The sequence below is a fragment of the Nicotiana tabacum genome, chromosome 22 (genome assembly GCF_000715075.1).
Source record: "Nicotiana tabacum cultivar K326 chromosome 22, ASM71507v2, whole genome shotgun sequence".
Taxonomy (NCBI): Eukaryota; Viridiplantae; Streptophyta; class Magnoliopsida; order Solanales; family Solanaceae; genus Nicotiana; species Nicotiana tabacum.
Window position 1 is genome coordinate 204,333,000 of NC_134101.1, and position 20,242 is coordinate 204,353,241.

The following is a 20,242-nucleotide window of genomic DNA, read 5'->3' on the forward strand; positions in this document are numbered from 1 at the left end:
GTATTGAAGGTTCAAACATGTCAAAGAGGGAGCGTCCCTGTGTGGTCACATATATTTGATAGGTACTTTTATGGTCAGTTTATGATAGCACATCTTAGAGTAACTGTTGAAGGTCATTAAGGGTTTAGTGTGAGTGTTCGCCTAGAGATTTAGAGTATTGGAGGATGAACAGGTTATTCTCAACATTTTTCCCTAAAGATGTTATGTGAGTTGATAATGAAGGTTTCATAAGTGTATTCCACATTAGGCCGCACTAGGATTATGAAGTTTCCCCATAGTTGTTTGCCATATATTTTGTAAATTCACATGTCTATGTCTAAGAAGGTAGTTGGAGATCACTTGTGTATTATTGCGGTGGAAATTATTGAAGGTGAAGTTAATGGATAGTTAGCTTATGCGAGTTATCTAGCTATCATCTTTGTTAGATAAGTTTGGAGGTTGGAATTGTTTCCGTAAATGTGTTATGGCAAAGCTTGTAAGTCGAGGAGGCCACCTTGAAGGCCGAAAGTGTCGTGGAAAGAAAATATTTTCTCTTGATTGTGTAACAATTGGTTTTGATTTGAAAGGTACCTAATAGGTGTTATAAGTCAAAAATGTGTAGTCCATGTTAAGGTATCATTATGATAATGTTGTGCTTGTAATTTTGAGATTAGTATTGTTGATATATACATTGTGGTGCTTTGTCAAGTTGTGGATGAGTTTTTAGGATGGTCTTGGTGGTTCTCTGGTAGGTGGATAGGCCTAGTTACAAAGGAGACTATCGATATTTCTGAAACATTTGGGAGTTAGTCTAAATTTAGGGAATTGAGGTAGGTAAAAACAAAAAGGGGATATATTGTGTTAAGCGTTTAGGGCGGACTCTACTCCTCATTCGAGTCGAATCTGCAATCGCAAATATGTCACATTTTGACTCTGCGATCGCAGATCTGTCACGGATTGGGCCAGTGTTGCCCAGTTTTGAGCACCTATTTTGCGATGCATTTTGCGGCCCACATTCTTGTTTTGCGGTCCATTCTATGATCGTAGACCCGATTTCGGAGGCTTATGTTTCCTATTTTTGTAACTGGATCCCATTTTAATATATAGTCTTTGGGGCTTCATTTGGGGTCATTTTCTACTGGTTTTAGAGATAGTTAAGAGCATATAGAGAGAGAAAGAGAGAGAAGGAGCCTAGCTTCATAATCACCCATCTCTTGCTCAAGTCTTCAAGAATCAAAGAACTCAATCACATGTTCTTCATCTAGGAGGTAAGGTTCTCTACATTATACATTAATTTCGAGTTTGGGGTATAAGATGGGTTATTGAGGTATAATTCTTGGGTGTAATAGCATTATATATACATGCATGTACAAATTAGGTTTGTGAGAAGATTGTTGAAAACGAATAAGTAAATATTAGGTTGGGTAATGAAGGAAATCTTGTAAAAGAGCCTTGAAATCAAGATGCACAACTACTGTTAGATAAAATGCTCAAATGAGCCGAAACCATGAATATCTTCTTAATTTGTGTTCAATTTTGTTATGTTTCGAAGTAGATTGGGATTGCTAGAATTTCCGGAACGTTGTAGTAACTTAAAGAAGAGCTCTTTGAGGTATGTATGGCTAAAACCCCAACTTCTTAGAAATTGAGCTCCCATGGTGTCCATGTAAAATTGTAAGTCCGAAATTTGATTGACGTAGTATTTGTTACTTCAAAGGAATTAGTGTTCCAAGAATATATGTGAAAAGTGTGTCTCAATTGTAGACATGTGATTTTTGACTCTCCCCAAGATTTTACATATTTTAGCATTTAAATATTTAGTCTAAGTCTAGTATCGTTATTTTGATTATTTTTGACTTATTGCTTTAGTTTATCTTTACAATGAAAATTACAAAAAATATTTTCCTTTATGTTAGCAAATTGTTATTTTGACTAGTAACTTTTAGTTTTTCTTACTTTTCATAAAATTTTAAAAAATAATGCAAAAATAGTGCTGACATTTTATATTCCAATATATATATATAAGAAGGAAATGTTCGAAAATATATGAACTTAGTTTAGTTCTAAAGTTGTAGGTTTTAGTATATATTGAGTAGTATTTAAATTTCTTTAATATAACTATCTTGTTTTCCTTTTGAACTATTCCCTATTATTTGTTTTTAGCTAAAACTAATATTTTAAATCATATTTAGAATACAAGAAAAAAAAAACAACAACAACAAAAAAGAAAGAAGAAAAACCATAAGAATGACACCAAAGAACCGGAAAAGCAAAGGTAAAATCAAGAAAAGAAAAAAAACGGAAGTGGTCTCGCTTTCGTTTTTTATATTTCTTTCTTTATTTTAATTTTATATATATTTTTTTTTCTCAATTTCCAATCACCTTTTACCATGTCACCCTTCTAGATAATTCCTCCAACAAACGTATCACAAACACTACAATTCTATTCATGGACACGTTATTGCACAGTGGGGACCACACGGTTTGAACATTTTGCTTCCTCTCCAAGCACAATTTTTGAGGATACAGATAAAAACTCACGGGCTCTATTCATAAAAGGGTTATTTACCTAACTAATTAGGAAGTTTCTATAATGGTGGGGTTAGGAGTGCACTAGAAAGGTTTTGAGTGGAGATTAATAAAATGGGAAAGGGGCATTTGTGAATAGGAAGTGCATTTTATGCTGCCTATTTAGACAGAACTTGAGGGAGCTTCCTCTTCAAATTTTAGAAGCTAGCGCCTCCCCTCCCCCCCATTTTTGAAAGCTCTTATTCTCTCATTAGAAAAAAAGGAAACCAGCGTTCTCTTCTTCCCAAAAGATCACAAACACACGCACAGTAGCTAGAAAAACTGAGTAGGAAAATGGGAAATTGAGGTTGAGGTCCAGGTCGGTCGCCGGTTCAAGTTCGAGTCCGACGAGATCGTTCATTCATTAGTTCTGTTCGTAGTTCATGGTTCCGTTTCAGAATTTGGCATCTTCATTTGGTCTCTGCTTGGAAACCCATGTATGTTCTTTTTAAAGCTTCAAGGGAAACCTGAATTTGTATAAGGATTTGCTATGTTTGAATCGCTACCTTTTCAATTTGGAACATGAAAAATGAACTGGTCTTGAGTTGTTGGGATATAATATTATTATTAACTCTCGTGCTAAACTTTTGGATGCATGCCTATCATTGTTTATTCTGAACTAGCATGCTAAATGGTTATTTTAAATTATACTTGCTCATCTCTTGTGTTTTCATGGTTCACTGTGAGAATTTTTGTCCAAAGTATAATGAATGGGTTTGGTTTTTTGTCATTTCGTTATTAATTTAGTATATCGAAATAGTGAGAGTGATTAATGAATTAATGAAAGGTTGGTTTGGTTGATTTTGTCATTTTACTTTGTTGTTGAATCCGTACATGTTAGGTAGGGAAAAATTTGGAATATAATTTTGCGGTGAGGTTTAATTTCTTATGGGCCCATATAGTAATTTTTAGAATGAAAATAAATAACTTTTCCATTATGTGATTGCAGGATACAAGCCATTGTATTTTAGCACTAATTAAAAGAGCCATTATATTTTAGGCTCATGGGATTCGGTTTGGTGAAGATTAATTAACAAAATGGGAAGTTTTTCAGTTAGGTCCCATTAATAGCCCATCCTTTATAAACTACTTATGAACATTGTAGCTTGCTTTAGGAGCATTAATTAAATAATTTGTCGTAGCTATGGGTACAGTTCCCGTGACATGGTTAAGAAACTTAATTTCTAAAACTCGGGTGTGCATTTATGTGACCCAAATCCAAATCTCAACAACGTTAGATGAAATGTGTCGTAGACCTCGGGTGCATTTATGTGACGTGGTTCAAGACGTGTTTTATATGACGTCGAATCTTTCCCTAAAAAATGATAATTGAATAAAAGCGGGTATAAAGTTAAAATTGTTACATATGTTAAAAATTAAAATCAGATAATGGGTCAATTATAACAGTTGAGAGACCGTGCTAGAACTACGGAATCCGAAAATGCCTAACACCTTCTCCCGGGTTAACCAAATTCCTTACTCGGATCTCTATGTTCGCAGACTGTAAAATAGAGTCAATCTTTTCCTCTATTCGGGATTTTAACCGGTGACTTGGGACACCATAAAATTATCCCAAGTGGCAACTCTAAATCTTTTAATAAAATGTTCCCATTTCGATTGTCACTTTAAGTTGGAAAAAAAACTCCCTTATACCTTTCCGGGGTAGGAAAAAGGAGGTGTGACAGCTCTGGCGACTCTGCTGGTGAAAAGAACCCAGAACTTCTGGTTCAGGGTTTAAGAATTTGAGCTTAGAATAATTATTGTAATTGGCTTTATTTATTATTTGATTTTATTGCATGTTTGATCCTAATGTGCTAAATGTCGCTTTTTACCATTTTGATATTATTTGAACTGTATATAAACTGGTACGAAACCCTTCTCTTCTCATCTTCGGGGATGTGCTCGCTGGTCGAGACTCCCTATTCTGTTAGTGTCATACCTTGAAATAAGAAAGAGGCTCGGACAAGTTACTAAGCCGGATGGCCTTTTGGTTCCCGGTACATAGCCCCCTCCTCGGCTTGAGTTGTCCGCTCGAGTATACAGTCTAGAACACGTACTCAGGTTTTGAACCTAGAATAACTCAACCTCATACCGAATCCCTAATAGGAACGTTTGTTTGCATCATGTGCATTTGACTTTGGAGACTCAACACAGGGGTTGGGTCTGTATAGGACAGGTGTACCCGGACTGAAAAGACCATCCTGATGCATCTTACTTGCTACCTGTGCATTCATTTACTTCGGATTTGCATGTTGACTGGCTCATAGAGGAAAAGTTGAAAAGGAAAGTCAATGTGGGGACTGAGAGAGATAATTGTCTGTTTTTGAAAACCAATGTCCAAAATATACCGAAACTCTGCCAAAATTTTGAAAAAAAGGAGAAAATTTTTGCATTTTTTTTTAAAAAAAGAGTTGGTTTTTGTTTTGTCAGAATTGCCCGAACTACGCCAGTTTGATTCTCACCGGATGTGGGATACGTAGGCAACCCCCATCGGGTCCAATTTTTCTTTTGCAAAAAATTGCCCAAAAAAACCAAATTTTTTTATTACTTTGTTGTAAATAAGTAAGGGGATGTCATTCTTATCAAAATAGTCAAATGTCCCCAAAAGGACGCCAGAGGGCTGTTTTTGCAAGAACAGTCGCCTTTAGTCTCTTTCTCAAATTTTTGGGCCGGTTAGCAAGCACAACCTTAAAATCTTCCTCCAGAAGTGCTAAAAGGCCGTATTTGCAAAGTCGGGTTTTTACTTTTGAAATGAAGGTCTGAAAAAAAATGTCAGCTTTGAGTTCGAGTAAAAATGAATCATGATTTTTGCTTAATCACCCTAATAAACGTGTAGAATGAGCTTGAGTAAAAATTTGCCAATAATATTCATGAACAAGATCCCTTTGGAGTTGCATATGTGGTGGGATGATCTGGGTAAATCAGAGCAAGACAAGGTCAATCATTATTTGGGAGGTCTTACCGGGTTGTCGAAGATTAGGCCTAGAGGAGAAATCATAAAGGCGTTAGTTACATTATGGGACCCGTCCCACAACGTGTTTCGTTTCTCAGATTTTGAACTCACCCCAACTTTGGAAGAAATACACGGATATATTGGGAGCGTTGCGGTTCCTCTGAGACACAAGTATCTGGTTGCTCCAAGAGTCGTCGTTGTGCGCAGATTCTTAGACTCCTTAAAGATAAGTAGGGGGTCCACAACCCAGATTTGGCAGCCAGTTTGGCAACCGGATTTTCTACTCCGCAGTTCATATACCAAAGATATGGCCACATATGAGGGTTTAACAATCCAGAAAACAAAATTTGTAGCAAGGGGAACCGCCTCAAATGGGAAGAACACAAGTCTTTTGCTTTTATGGTGGTCTTCTTGGAACTTGTGGTGTTTCCTAGGAAATATGGAAATATAGACATACAAATAGCTGGGGTTGTCAGCACTTTGCTTACTCATGCCAAAAGCACCCTCGCACCCATGATAGTAGCTGAAATCTTCCGCACTCTCACAGCCTGCAAAGCCAGATGAGACTTTTTTTAGGGGTGCAACTTGTTGCTGCAGATGTGGATGATTGAACATCTATGTCACCGTCCTCAATTCCTAAGTTATGGGTCGACAGAGAAAACCTGCATAGAGAAATTTTATACGAGGGTTGATGGGATCAGCTTGACAGAAGGGGTTATAGAATGGGTATCACATCTCCGTTCCATCAGTGCAAGTCAAATAGAGTGGACGTTTAGGTGGCTTCCCGTAGATGAGATCATATACATGCCAGCTATCGGGCCTCATTTCCTTTTGATGGGTCTCAGGAGTATCTAGCCTTATGCCCCATACTGGGTTTTGAGACAATTAGGGAGATATCAAATGGTTCCCAGGGATGAAGACATTAGTCGCCATGTGGTCGAGATTGGTCCCGATGGTCAGTTTCACGAAGCAGTAGTCCGCCAAATTTGGAGCGATTGTCAGTACTTAACGGCGAACACTCGAATGCATGATCTGTCCATAGGTGAAGTTGCACTAGGATATCTTTCCTGGTATAAAAGGGAAGTTGAGTTTGGAAGGCCGTCCAAAAGACCTCATCTTCAAGAATTTGTCGGAGCATCACAAGAGCAATGGGATTGGCTGGCCAAAGAAGATCAATACAGAGCCACCATAGGCAGAATAGAAAAGCAAGTCATGGACCTTCAGTTTGAGAATGGTTTTCAAGCCGCCACAGATGAAGGCAAGAAAAAAAAGCTAACTCAGAAAAATGAAGCCCTCAAAGCCCAAATTCAGAAAATGAGAACAGCTACTAGAAACCCGGAAAGAAGCCGAGCAGATGAAAGGCTTATAAGTAATCTGAAAAAGAAAGCCCTTGAGTGTCAATATGACCTGGAAAAGTCTGAGGCCAACCTACCAAAATTCCGGGCACAATGGGAAAAGGAGGCGGAAGAGCGGGAAAAGTTTGTGCAACAAATGAAAAGAAAGTATGAAGGGACAATCACCAGCCTGAAGAGAAAAATGACTACCCTCGAGAATGAAGCAGCCAAGCAAGCGAAGGACTTCAAGGCTGATAGGGAACACTATTATGATTTTATGGCTCAGGTGGAGGAAGAAATGCAATAGTTGCAAAATTAACATCTCTACGACACTCAGGTGTTAGAAGCCCGGAATCAACAGGTCGAGCATCTGCTTTAGGAAAAGGGTAGAATTCGAAAGCGGGTCAGAGTCATCGTCGACTACATTGTTGTGAAATGCCAAGCATGTGAGGATATGACTTGCACCACTTTCTTTACGGCAGTGATGACGTTTGTCTGACCGATAATGAGTGACTTGGAGAGGCTTCAAATGATGTCTCGTGTGCCCCAGGAGCATTTGAGGCATTAATGTATTCGTGATTTTTACTTGAGTCTGTATTTTCTTTCTATTGGAGTCTGTCAGTTTGTTTTTGAGCCTGCATTTTCTGTTGTTGAAGTATGTTAGTTTATTTTTTTTGACTTTTCATTAGAGTCTGTTACTTTCTTTTTGAGTCTGTTAGTTTTTGAGTCGTTATAATCAAAGTATTTTCTTTTTATGAAAATTTGAAAATACCAAAAATGTTTTACTACTTATTTTTACACTTATATCCCAGAACTACGCTCGGTCTGATTCATGCGGGGTCATTATATGTAGGCAATCTCCATAGGATTCGACCATAACCAAAAGAAAAAAGAAAGAAAATAAGAAACCGTGAGAAAGAAACGATGGCAAAATAAGAGAGGGAAATGAGAGAATAAAAACAAAGAGAAGTCAAGCAAAGAAAGGCAAGAATGAAAATCAAAAGAGAAAAGGGGAAGTTGCAAATGGAAATAAGGAAAAGCCGGGATGACACAAGCAATCGAGCAAATACATAATAGAAATGATTAATTACTTAGGTGCATTGCATTCCACAAATATGAAGTTACCAAACTGTTAAGCTCTAATCACTAACGAGTTTGTTGTTGATGCTTCAGAACTAAGGCAGGTGGTTAGTTTGTTGAGCATTCTGGCAACCCATCCATACAACACCAAGTCCAAAGGAGAATTGATCATGTCTAACCAAGATCTTGATGTGAGTGTCATCGATCCTTCAAGAGAGGTGGAAGAGTTGGATGTTAATTCGATAAAAGAAGAGATGTATAAGTTGAAGCAGTAGATGGCCGAAATGTACCAGACCTGGGCAAAAGGGCAACCACTACTAGCTTACCCCGCCAACCCTGCCTTCATCCCTCCCCTTGGCTTAGTCTCAGGATCATCCTGCCATCGATTCGTCGCCGAATTTCCCATTTACCAACACTACCAGAGCACAACTTCCCAAACACCACCAGCTCCACCACCCAAAGCAGTTCCACACTCTTCTCCACCAGCCACTCCTGTCTTTGTGGCGCCCCCTCCCTCTACACTCTATGGATCCTCCAGCGAGCCTTTGTTCCAAGCTTATGATAATCATTATTACCCCTCGGAACCCACTTTCAAAGCTCCAGAACCCTATTCTTACACTCCTCATTTCGATCTTCCTATGGAAGCTAAGAAACCGTCCAAAAATCCCGAACATGAGGAGATGCTCATTAAAGTTAAAAGCTTACAACAGTCTTTCAGAGACATGCAGGGGTTGGGAGGTCAAGCAAGTGTGTCTTACAAAGACCTATGTCTGTTTCCAGATGTGCAATTGTCGGCAGGGTTTAAGATGCCCAAGTTTAATTTGTACAATAGGCAAGGTGATCCAGTAGCACACTTAAGAGGGTTCTGTAGCAAAATGAGGGGAGCTGGAGGGAAAGATGAATTGCTAATGGCATATTTCACTCAAAGTCTGAGTGGTTCAGCGTTGGAATGGTATACCCAGCAAGATCACGGAAGATGGTACACATGGGATGATCTAGCCCAAGCATTCGCTTGTCACTTCCAGTATAATCTTGAGATTGTCCCAGATCGTCTGTCTTTGACAAAGATTGAGAAAAGGCAAAATGAAATCTTCAGGGAGTATGGCTTTCGGTAGAGAGAACAGGCAGCGAGGGTTGACACTCCAGTGAAAGAAAGTGAGATGGTAGATTATTTTATGCAGGCCTTAGAACCTACTTATTACGGCCATCTGGTATCAGCTATAGGCAAGTCCTTCAATGAAGTAGTAAAGATAGGCGGTATGGTAGAAGAAGGGCTCAAGTTGAACAAGATCATGAGCTATTCTGCTATTAAGGCAACCACTCAGGCCATTCAGGGCGGCACCGAAGGAATAATCGGAAAGAAAAAGAGAGAGGATGTGGCGACGATTGATTCAGGAGGTTGGTTCGGACCTAGGGGCTCATCTCACCACTATTATCAGCCTCGACCCCACCACCAAACTTACACCCATACCCCATATAATCCACCACAACACTACTACCCACCACTAGACCAACATTTTTCTGTCCACCACGCCCAAACATATAACCAACCCCCCACCCATGCACAATGGCATGCGCCCATTCCACAAAACACTTACCCACCCCCACGAGCCTACCGAAACCCTCCTGGACCAGGTTTCCGGCCCAACCAAGCATTTAAGAGTGAGAGGTTACAGAAAAAGAAAACCTTTACTCCATTGGGAGAGTCATATACCAGTTTATTCCACAGGCTAAGACAATTGGATATGCTAATGCAGATCGAGTCAAAACTGCCAAATCCTCCCCCAAAAAATCTGGATTATTTTGAATGTTGCGAAAATTGTTCTAGTACCCCAGGTCATGACACAGAGAAGTGCTGGCACCTAAAAAGTCATATCCAGGAGCTCATTGATACTAATAGAATTGAAGTTCAAGCTCCAGAGGCGCCCAATATCAACCGAAATCCGATGCCAACCAACCAGGAGACAAATATGATTGAAATAATGCATAAGGGAGGGGGGCCTAGGACGCCTTCACAGACCGTCATGATGATTCGGTCCAGTGAGGTCAAGCCAATTGAACAATCAACAAGTGAAAGATCAGTGCTCAAGTTGAGCGAGAGGAACGGTGAACCATCTATGGTAGTTAAGAAGGGGTCTTCAAGTGATGTGGCAGAAAACCAAGAAAGGTTGAAAGTGGTTGTGCCAGGAGTGGCGAACAAACCTATCGTAATCGTGGAGGGCGCCCACATAGATCATGTCATTATCAAGCCGATAACCCAGTTACCGATAGTCAATAGCAGGGCTATCCCGTGGAATTATGAACGGGTGACAGTGACTTACAAAGGAAAAGAAGTTAAAGAAGAAGTCTATGAAACCCAGGGTTTGACTCATTCGAGGAGATGCTTTGCCCCCGAAGAGTTAAGAAAAGCTAAGAACTCCAAAGATAACCTAGTGCTAGTGAAGAAAGTCGTAACTAAAGAAGAAGCAGAGGATTTTTTGAGAAAGATGAAGATGCAAGACTATTCTATCGTGTAACAATTGAAAAAGAAGCCTGCTCAGATTTCACTGTTGTCATTGTTAATCCACTCATATGAGCACCCCACCTGTGCTGGTTCCACCGGAACCAGGGAGACCCTTGATTCTTTACTTAACAATCCTGAAAAATTCATTTGGTTGTAGATTGGGTCAGCATGACATTACTGGTAGGAAGGAACAAGCCATCTACTATCTCAACAAGAAGTTCACAACTTATGAGGCTAAGTACACTCACTTTGAGAGGACATGTTGCGCCCTAACTTAGGTAGCACAAAAATTGAAACATTATTTGTCATCCTACACTACTTACCTCATTTCTCGCTTGGATCCGTTGAAGTATATCTTTCAAAAGTCTATGCCCACAGGGAGACTTGCAAAGTGGTAGATTTTGCTCACAGAGTTTGACATCGTCTATGTGACTCGGACCGCGATGAAAGCCCAAGCATTGGCCGATCATTTGTCCTAAAACCCGATCGATGAAAAGTTGAGCTGTTGAGAACTTATTTTCCCGATGAAGAAGTGATGCATATCAACGAACTGGAGCAGACGGAAAAACCAGGTTGAAAACTTTTCTTTGATGGGGCTACTAACATTAAAGGAGTTGGAATAGGGGTTGTGCTTATTTCTGAAACAGGGCATCACTATCTTGTTACGGCTTAGCTTCGTTTCTATTGTACCAACAATATGGCTTAGTACGAGGCATGTATTTTGGGTTTAAGGCTAGCTGCAGACATGGATGTCCAGGAAGTCTTGGTCTTGGGAGACTCAGATCTTCTGGTGCACCAGATTCAAGGAGAATGGGAAACACGGGATTTAAAGCTCATACCATACCGACAATGTTTGCATGATCTTTGTCAATGGTTTCGATTAGTAGAGTTCAGGCATATTCCAAGGGTCCATAATGAGGTGGCCGATGCTTTGGCTACCTTGGCATCAATGTTTCACCATTCGGACAAAGCTTATGTCGATCCTCTACATATTCAAGTCCGAGATCAGCATGCTTACTATAACATGGTGGAATAAGAACTTGATGGTGAACCGTGGTTCCATGATATCAGGGAGTACATCAGAATGGGGGTATATCCGGTGCAAGACATGGGGTATCAAAAGAGAACAATTCGACGGTTGGTAAGTGGATTTTTCTTTAATGGAGGAGTTTTGTATTAAAGAACACCAGACCTTGGATTGTTAAGATACATAGATGCTAGAAAAGCTACGACTGTCATGTCCGAAGTACATTCGGGAGTCTGCGGACCACATATGAGCGGATATGTGTTGGCAAAGAAAATTCTCCGAGCAAGTTATTATTGGCTCACCATGGAGCGAGATTGTATAAGTTTTGTGCGCAAATGTCATCAGTGTCAGATACACGGAAATTTGATTCATTCTCCACCATCGAAATTGCACACAATGTCAGCACCATGGCCCTTCGTTGCTTGGGGCATGGATGTCATTCGACCAATTGAGCCAGCAGCATCTAATGGGCACAGGTTCATTATGGTAGCCATTGATTATATCACCAAGTGGGTTGAGGCTAAAACTTTCAAGTCTGTAACCAAGAAAGTAGTGGTTGATTTTATTCACTCAAATAAAGAAACATAAAGAATAGAGTAGTAATTTGATGAAAGAGTGATACTTGCGGAAGTTATGTCATCAGTAGTAATTTTATTCACGGATAATGGTTCCAATCTTAACAGTAATTTGATGAAAGAGGTATGTCAGCAGTTTAAGATTGCACATCGCAATTCCACCCCATATCGTCCCAAGGCGAATGGAGTAGTCGAGGAAGCCAACATAAACATAAAGAAGAAACTTCGGAAAATGATAGAAGATTCCAGGCAATGGCATGAAAAATTACCATTTGCATTGCTGGGTTATCGCACTATTGTCCATACTTCAGTAGGTGCAACTCCTTATTTGTTGGTATATGGCACTGAAGTAGTGATACCTGCGGAAGTTGAAATCTCGTCCCTTCGGATTGTCGTTGTGGCTGAGATTGATGATGATGAGTGGGTCAAAACCCGTTTGGAGCAGTTGAATTTGATTGATGAAAAAAGATGGGCAGTAGTGTGTCATGGCCAGTTATATCAAAAGAGAATGGCGAAAGCCTACAACAAAAAGGTGTGTTCCCGAATGTTTGAAGTGGGTCAGCAAGTATTAAAGCGCATCCTTCCACACCAGGCTGAAGCGAAGGGCAAGTTCGCCCCAAATTGGCAAGGGCCGTTCATTGTAACAAAAATGTTGTCCAATGGTGCTTTGTATCTAACAGATATCGAAGGCAAATGTATAGACATGGCTATCAATTCTGATGAAGTCAAGATATATTATGTATGATTTCTTTGGTTCAATTGTTGATTGTTTGTACTTGGCATTGTTTCTAAGATTGGAATGACGAAGGCAATTTGTTCTGCTATCTAAACACTCTACCCTTTGTTTCCCCTTTTGAGTCTTATTTATTTTATTTCATACCCCTATTTTGGAATCAATAACGAAAAAGAGAGAAAAGAAAGGAGAGAAAAAGAGAAAAAGAAGAGAAAAGAAAAGAAGTGAAAAGAGAAAATACAAGAAAACAAAGAAATTCAGGTGTGAACTACGTTTGACCCGATTCCCATTAAAGATACGTAGGAAGCCTCACGGCTCAGTCATATCATATCAAAAAAAAATCCCAAGCAAGAAACTGGGGCAGAAGTTGTGATTGTGGTAAGAAATCAGATTCCAAAAGTTGTAATTTTGAACCTATCTAAGTTGTTTTGAGCCTTTTTGATACCCTTTTCTTTCCAAACATATCCAAGAGCCCACATTACTCTCCAAAGAAGGACCTCCCGATCAGTCTTCGAGAGATGCCAAGTAAAGCAAGTAAAGAGGATTCATATTAGGGGCAACACTCCGGTTTAAGCAAGAGAAATCAAAAAATGAGAGAGTCTTATTGGTGAAAATCTTCACGGGCACCTTGAGGCGACTGTAAGTTGAGAGAAAGAATAAAATGAGAGAGGTTTGATGGTGAGAACCTTCACGGGCACCATGAGGTAACAAGGAATTGAGGAATGAACAAATAAGAGAGGTTTGTCGATGAAAACCCTTCAGGTCACTGCAAGCCGAACAAGGTTTGTAAGTTGGCGGAAAGTAAAAATTGGGTTGTGGAGAACTTGGAGCACAAAGTAAAACAATTGGAAAAGTGATTGGTTAAATAGACTGGGTTGATTAATCCAAAATGCATACCATGATTATTGGTGCCAGTTACTCCACTTAGATAAGTTTTTTTTCCTCTCTCCAATAGTCATCCAAATTTGAATTTTCTTCTTTATTCTTAATTCTCAAAATCGACGCATTTCAATGCTGTTAATTTTACTCCTCTAAAGCTCTTCCAAGGATAGCTTTATTTTAACAAATAAGAAGGAATTTCAAAGTTTACTACCAGTTTCAAAATTGCACAAAGCAAAATGCGGCTAGGACATGCCAGAGATAGTGTGATGAAAAGTGGGACATAGAGTGTAAGCAAAAGTTAAATCGGTGGAATGGTTCAGTTATGTCGCGGGAGATGAAGAGGTTAATATAGATAGGTCAGAAATGAAAAACAACGGTTGGGGTGTAGAGGACTCGGGTCATCCAGGTTCCTTTGGTTAACGATCAATCAGAAGGTCAAACAATTTTCGACCAGTTCAAGGAAGCCAGTCAAAGCAAAGCATGGCAAAGGAAGAACCACCTTCAGCAAGAATGCCACAACTAACCACCACATTTTAAACTGACAAGATTTTCTTTGATTTGAAACAGGGGCAAAAATATTGTTTGTTTCAGAAAAACCCTTCGTAAGGAAAGGCAAGCACCAGACAGGTTTGACCGTAAACTCTCAGGACCCTTCTGAAAAATGGGACCAAGTTTAAAATTCAAAACAATCATGAGTAGCATAATCTAGCATAAATGTACCCCAAAGGAATATAAGTTGGCTTCAAATTTTGCATGTTTAAGATAGGATTCAATTAGGAGTTGTCAGGACCCTCTTGGATAATGGGACTTAGCTTTAAGACTTCCATTAGATAACAAGATTTAGTGTAAGCTCTGTTGTAGGGCAGTATAATTCAGCCATAAAAATTGACACTCTTGAGATAATACTTAAGTTTTGTCTCTCAGGACCCTCTTGGATAATGTGGTGTAGTTTTAATACTCTGTTAGATAACAAGATTTAGCGAAACTCACACCTTTAGAATATATAATTCAGATATAAAACGGTCTTTAACTAGAGGTTTCAGACCCTCCTAGATAATGGGATTTAACTTTCAAATTCTTATAGATATTTGGTAGCATGATTCAATTAATACTCACAGATATGCCCGGCTACCAAACTGGGGAAAAAAATTTTGTTTTGTTTATTTTGTGGAAGTCAGGTGCTCATCTGAAGAGTAGGGAAGGACAACACTAGTTTCAAAGAATTGAAAACAGTTCATACCCCAAGCAATCAGGAACCCGCCTGGAGAAACAAGGGATGATAAGTCAAAGAAAAGTAGTTTCAAGGGAATACAATTCAAGTTTCAGCAATCAGGCGCCCACCTGGAGAGCAAGGGAACACATTTCAAGTTTCAGTAATCAGGATCCCTCCTAGAGAACGAAGGGAAGAAATCCATTTCAAGTTTCAGCAATCGGGAGCCCGCCTGGAGAATGAAGGGAAGAAGTACAATTCAAGTATTGGTAATCAGGAGCCCTCCTAAAGAACTAAGGGAAAAAGTAGTTTAAGTGTTGGTAATCAGGAGCCCGCCTGGAGAACGAAGGGAAGCAGTTTAAATATTGGTAATCAGGAGCCCACCTGGAGAATGAAGGGAAGAAGCAATTCAGTTCGGCAATCAGGAGCCCCCCTGGAGAATAGAGGGAAGGCAACAATGGCCAAAGGAAGACAGTTCAGGTTTCAAGGGAAAACAATTTAAGGTAACAAAGGGAATGCAATTCAAGTTTTGGTAATCAGGCAACCACCTGGAAAACAAGGGAAGTCATTTTAGAATCCAATTCAAGTTAGAAGTAGCAGAAGCTCGAGGCAAGAATGTGAGTCAACAGTCCGAGATGATCAACAAAAGTAACCTCAATCTAGAAGAATCATTCAAGACTCAAGATCAAGCTTCAGAAGACTTATAGATAGGAATCTTGTAACTCATAGTTGACAGGCTTAGTTAGTCTTTTTCATTTTGTGATTTTTATGTAATAACAGGACCACAGACCGAAACCTCGATAGAACGACACCTCGACAGGCTCTCCACCTCAGTATACTCCATCACCTCATTCACTTATGAACTATATGTGGTCTGATTCCTTTATTGCCAAGGATATGTAGGCAACTCAGATACCAGGGCTCGGTCACATTCTCTTCATTTCTCTTAGTTTTTGGTCTATATAAACAAGGGTCGGGTCAAAAAACATGTCTCGTCGTTCTTTGTCTGAAAACTCTTCATGTTTCCAGTCAAATAGGGACAGCTGTAGACACGTGATTTTTTGCCCTCCCCAAGATTTTACATATTTTAGCATTTAAATATTTAGTCTAAGTCTAGTATCGCTATTTTGATTATTTTTGACTTATTGCTTTAGTTTATCTTTACAATGAAAATTACAAAAAATATTTTCCTTTATGTTAGCAAATTGTTATTTTGACTAGTAACTTTTAGTTTTTCTTACTTTTCATAAAATTAAAAAAAATAATGAAAAAATAGTGCTGACATTTTATATTCCAATATATATATATATATAAGAAATTTTTGAAAATATATGTACTTAGTTTAGTTCTAAAGTTGTAAGTTTTAGTACATATTGATTAGTATTTAAATTTTCTTTAATATAGCTATCTTGTTTTCCTTTTGAATTATCCCCTATTATTTTTTTTAGCTAAAACTAATATTTAAAATCATATTTAGAATACAAGAAAAAAAACCAACAACAACAACAAAAAAAAAAGAAAGAAGAAAAACGATAAGAATGACACCAAAGAACTGGAAAAGCAAAGGTAAAATCAAGAAACGAAAAAAAATGGAAGTGGTCTCGCTTTCGTATTTTATATTTCTTTCTTTATTTTCATTTTTTATATTTCATTTTTTTCTCAACTTCCAATCACCTTTTCCCATGTCACCCTTCTAAATAATTCCTCCAACAAACTTATCACAGACACTACAATTCTATTCATGGACACGTTATTGCAAAGTGGGGACCACACGGTTTGAACATTTTGCTTTCTCTCCAAGCACAATTTTTGAGGATACAGATAAAAACTCACGGGCTCTATTCATAAAAGGGTTATTTTCCTAACTAATTAGGAATTTTCTATAATGGTGGGGTTAGGAGTGCACTAGAAAGGTTTTGAGTGGAGATTAATAAAATGGGAAGGGGCATTTGTGAATAGGAAGTGTATTTTATGGTTCCTATTTAGACAGAACTTGAAGAAGCTTCCTCTTCAGATTTTAAAAGCTAGCGGCACCCCCAATTTTTGAAAGCTCTCGTTCTCTCATTAGAAAAAAAGGAAACCAACCTTCTCTTCTTCTCAAAAGATCACAAACACATGCACGATAGCTAGAAAAATAGAGTAGGAAAATGGGAAACTGAGGTTGAGGTCCAGGTCAGTCGCCGGTTCAAGTTCGAGTCCGACGAGATCGTCTGTTCATTAGTTTCATTCGTAGTTCATGGTTCTGTTTCAGAATTTGACATCTTCATTTGGTCTCTGCTTGGAAATCCATGTATGTTCTTTTTAAAGCTTTAAGGGAAACCTGAATTTGTATAAGGATTTGCTATGTTTGAATCGCTGCCTTTTCAATTTGGAACATGAAAAATGAACTGGTCTTGAGTTGTTGGGATATAATATTAATATTAAATCTTATGCTAAACTTTTGGATGTATGCCTATTATTGTTTATTCTAAACTAGCATGATAAATGGTTATTTAAAATTATACTTGCTCATCTCTTGTGTTTCCATGGTTTACTATGAAAATTTTTGTCCATAGTATAATGAATGGGTTTGGTCTATTGTCATTTCGTTATTAATTTAGTATATCGGAATAGTGAGAGTGATTAATGAATTAATGAAAGGTTGGTTTGGTTGATTTCATCATTTTACTTTGTTGTTTAATTTGTACATGTTAGGTAGGGAAAATTTTGGAATATAATTTTGCGGTGAGATTTAATTTCTTATGGGCCCATATAGTAATTTTTAGAATGAAAATAAATAACTTTTCCATTATGTGATTGCAGGATACAAGCCATTGTATTTTAGCACTAATTAAAAGAGCCATTATATTTTGGGTTCATGGGATTCGGTTTGGTGAAGATTAATTAACAAAATGGGAAGTTTTTTGTTAGGTCCCACTAATAGCCCATCATTTATAAACTACTTATGAATATCGTAGCTTGCTTTAGGCGCGTTAATTAAATAATTTATCGTAGCTATGGGTATGGTTCCCGTGACGTGGTTAAGAAACTTAATTTCTAAAACTCGGGTGTGCATTTATGTGACCCAAATCCAAATCTCAACAACATTAGATGAAATGTATCGTAGACCGCGGGTGCATTTATGTGACGTGGTTCAAGACGTGTTTTATATGACGTTGAATATTTCCCTAAAAATGATAATGGAATAAAAGCGGGTATAAAGTAAAAATTGTACCATATGTTAAAACATGTATTAAAATCAGATAGTGGGCCAATTATAACAGTTGAGCGACCTTGCTAGAACCACGGAATCCGGAAATGCTTAACACCTTTTCCCGGGTTAATAGAATTCCTTACCCGGATCTCTATGTTCGCATACTGTAAAACAGAGTCAATCTTTTCCTCGATTCAGGATTTGAACCGATGACTTGAGATACCATACAATTATCCCAAGTGGCAACTCTGAATCTTTAAAGAAAATGATCCCGTTTCGATTGTCACTTTAAGTTGGAAAAAAACTCCCTTATACCTTTCCGGGGTAGAAAAAAAGGAGGTGTGATACCAATATGTTCAATGTGTTATTCTTGGTAATTGGGGATATGTGAAGAATGTGAACTATATGCTAAACTGCCTAGATTTCAAGTCAAGTTATATTGTGATTATTATGCTGAATCATGAGAATTCCTCTCTATGATTATAACTTGAATTGCTCTTGTATGTGCCAATTATCTTAAATTATAAGTTTGATGTTGAAAGTGAAAGTGATGCGCAATGAGAGTTATGAAATATGGCCTAGTGCCAAGTATGATGTGATAATTGTGGCCTCTAGTGCCGATGAACTAATACATGTGAAACCAAAGATTGAAGTGAGATGGTTAATGGAAAAGGGTAACGTCTTGGTGAGACATCTTAGCCATCGGGCAGTGATCGGACGCCATATTATACACACATGGTGGTAATGCAATTATAATTGAAAATGGAAAGTGAGACTGAAATAAGGGTAACGTCTTGTAAGACGGCTTAGCCAATCGGGCCGTGATCGGACTCCGCTCAAGAAAGCGGTTGTATTGTGAATGATGATGAACAGTATTAAAATCCCCAAACTAAAGCTATGGAAATTATGTGAAAGCTATGTGATTCCTTTTATTTGATGATGTAGTGTTTGTTTAAAACTTTTGTTAAATCGTTATGATTTCTTTGTCCTTATATGGTTGTTCTTTCTAATGAGATGGTATTTAGTGATACATACTAGTGCTATTCGATGGCACAAACGTCCCTTTTGTCGGGGGCGCTACGTCTTTAAATGGATGTAGGTGTTTCTATAGCAGGCAGTGTTGGTCACAGCTAGTGCCACATCATCCTTTCAGCTGACTTGGTGAGCCTCACTTCATTTCGGGGTCCTGTTTCATCTATTTATCATGTACATTGTATTTGAGGTATAGCCGAAGCCTTGTTGCCGGCATTTCCATATTATTCTTCAGTTGTATTTAGAGGCTCCGTAGATAGGTTGTAGGTGGAGTTTGATAATGGGGAATTGAATTAGAAATATTCATATTTGGCAAAGATGTATAAAACTTGTAATATTTTTTAAAAAAATTATGAATAAAATTGCTAGTAGAAATGAAATGGAAGTCGTTAATGATATATGTACAAAGTACGATTAATGGAGTTCATCTTGTCCTTATTTATAAATTAGTTTGGATAAAATGAAACCTAGCAGGCTTGCTCAATCAGGTTTACTCGGTTGAGTGCCAGTTGCGCTCCTCGGTTTTGGGACAATAGCCACATTCATGTCTTGCATGTGTCCAACAGGAGGGTTATTATCTCAAATAGCATTCTAGGTATTTAACATATTTGGTTTTAATTTTGTCATATAGGGGTGGGTTTATTTACCGGAGTTTGAGCATGACATACACTCTGGGACCATCCAGTCAGGATCACTCATTCAAGAGTTTCTTAAGGAGATATTTTTTTTCTTTTTTATGTTTTGGGTCTGTTTTTCTTTTTATATCGTCTTTTACTTTCTAGTTTTGTGCAGTAATGTCGAGTCTTTTGTTATTGTACTTTCTATTTTGTATTTTAAAAGTGTGTTGTAACTCAAAAATCCAAAAAAGAGATTTTGCGTTTTATGTTTCCGTTAGAAGTTTTCTTTAGAATACTAATTCTAGAATTTTTTTAAAAAAAATCTTTTGAGGTGGTTTTTCTTTTATGAAATTAATAGCTAGAACTCAAAATAAAAAAACGCTTTTCTCTTCCTTTTATTATATTGAGACTAAAAATTCTATTAAAAAAGGGATTTTTTTTAGTACCCCTTTAGATGTTTTCTTTAAGATATTAATTCCAAAAAATCCAAAAAGATTCTCTTTTGAGGTTCTTCTTTGGGAAATTACTGAAAAATGAATAGAAAAAAAATTCTTTT

General features: G+C 38.1%; 1 protein-coding gene across 2 annotated transcripts; it reads left to right on the plus strand.

Moving 5' to 3' along the window:
• The first annotated feature begins 2,524 nt into the window (after nt 1-2,524).
• On the plus strand, nt 2,525-19,595 carry LOC142176355 (uncharacterized). Of its 2 annotated transcripts, none has more exons than XM_075243633.1 (2): nt 2,525-2,984; nt 3,497-19,595. In XM_075243633.1, exon 2 carries the CDS (start codon nt 9,075-9,077, stop codon nt 10,428-10,430), a length of 1,356 nt encoding a protein of 451 aa, XP_075099734.1. In that variant the 5' UTR covers nt 2,525-2,984; nt 3,497-9,074; the 3' UTR covers nt 10,431-19,595. The 2 variants fall into 2 exon arrangements, with proteins under 2 accessions (XP_075099734.1, XP_075099735.1); XM_075243634.1 differs by having other exon boundaries at nt 2,531-2,984; nt 3,497-19,449.
• The last annotated feature ends 647 nt before the right edge of the window (nt 19,596-20,242 follow it).

Bases quoted from the DNA above. Each gene is read 5' to 3' on its own strand.
- LOC142176355 (XM_075243633.1), top strand. From the start codon at position 9,075: ATGGTAGATTATTTTATGCAGGCCTTAGAACCTACTTATTACGGCCAT.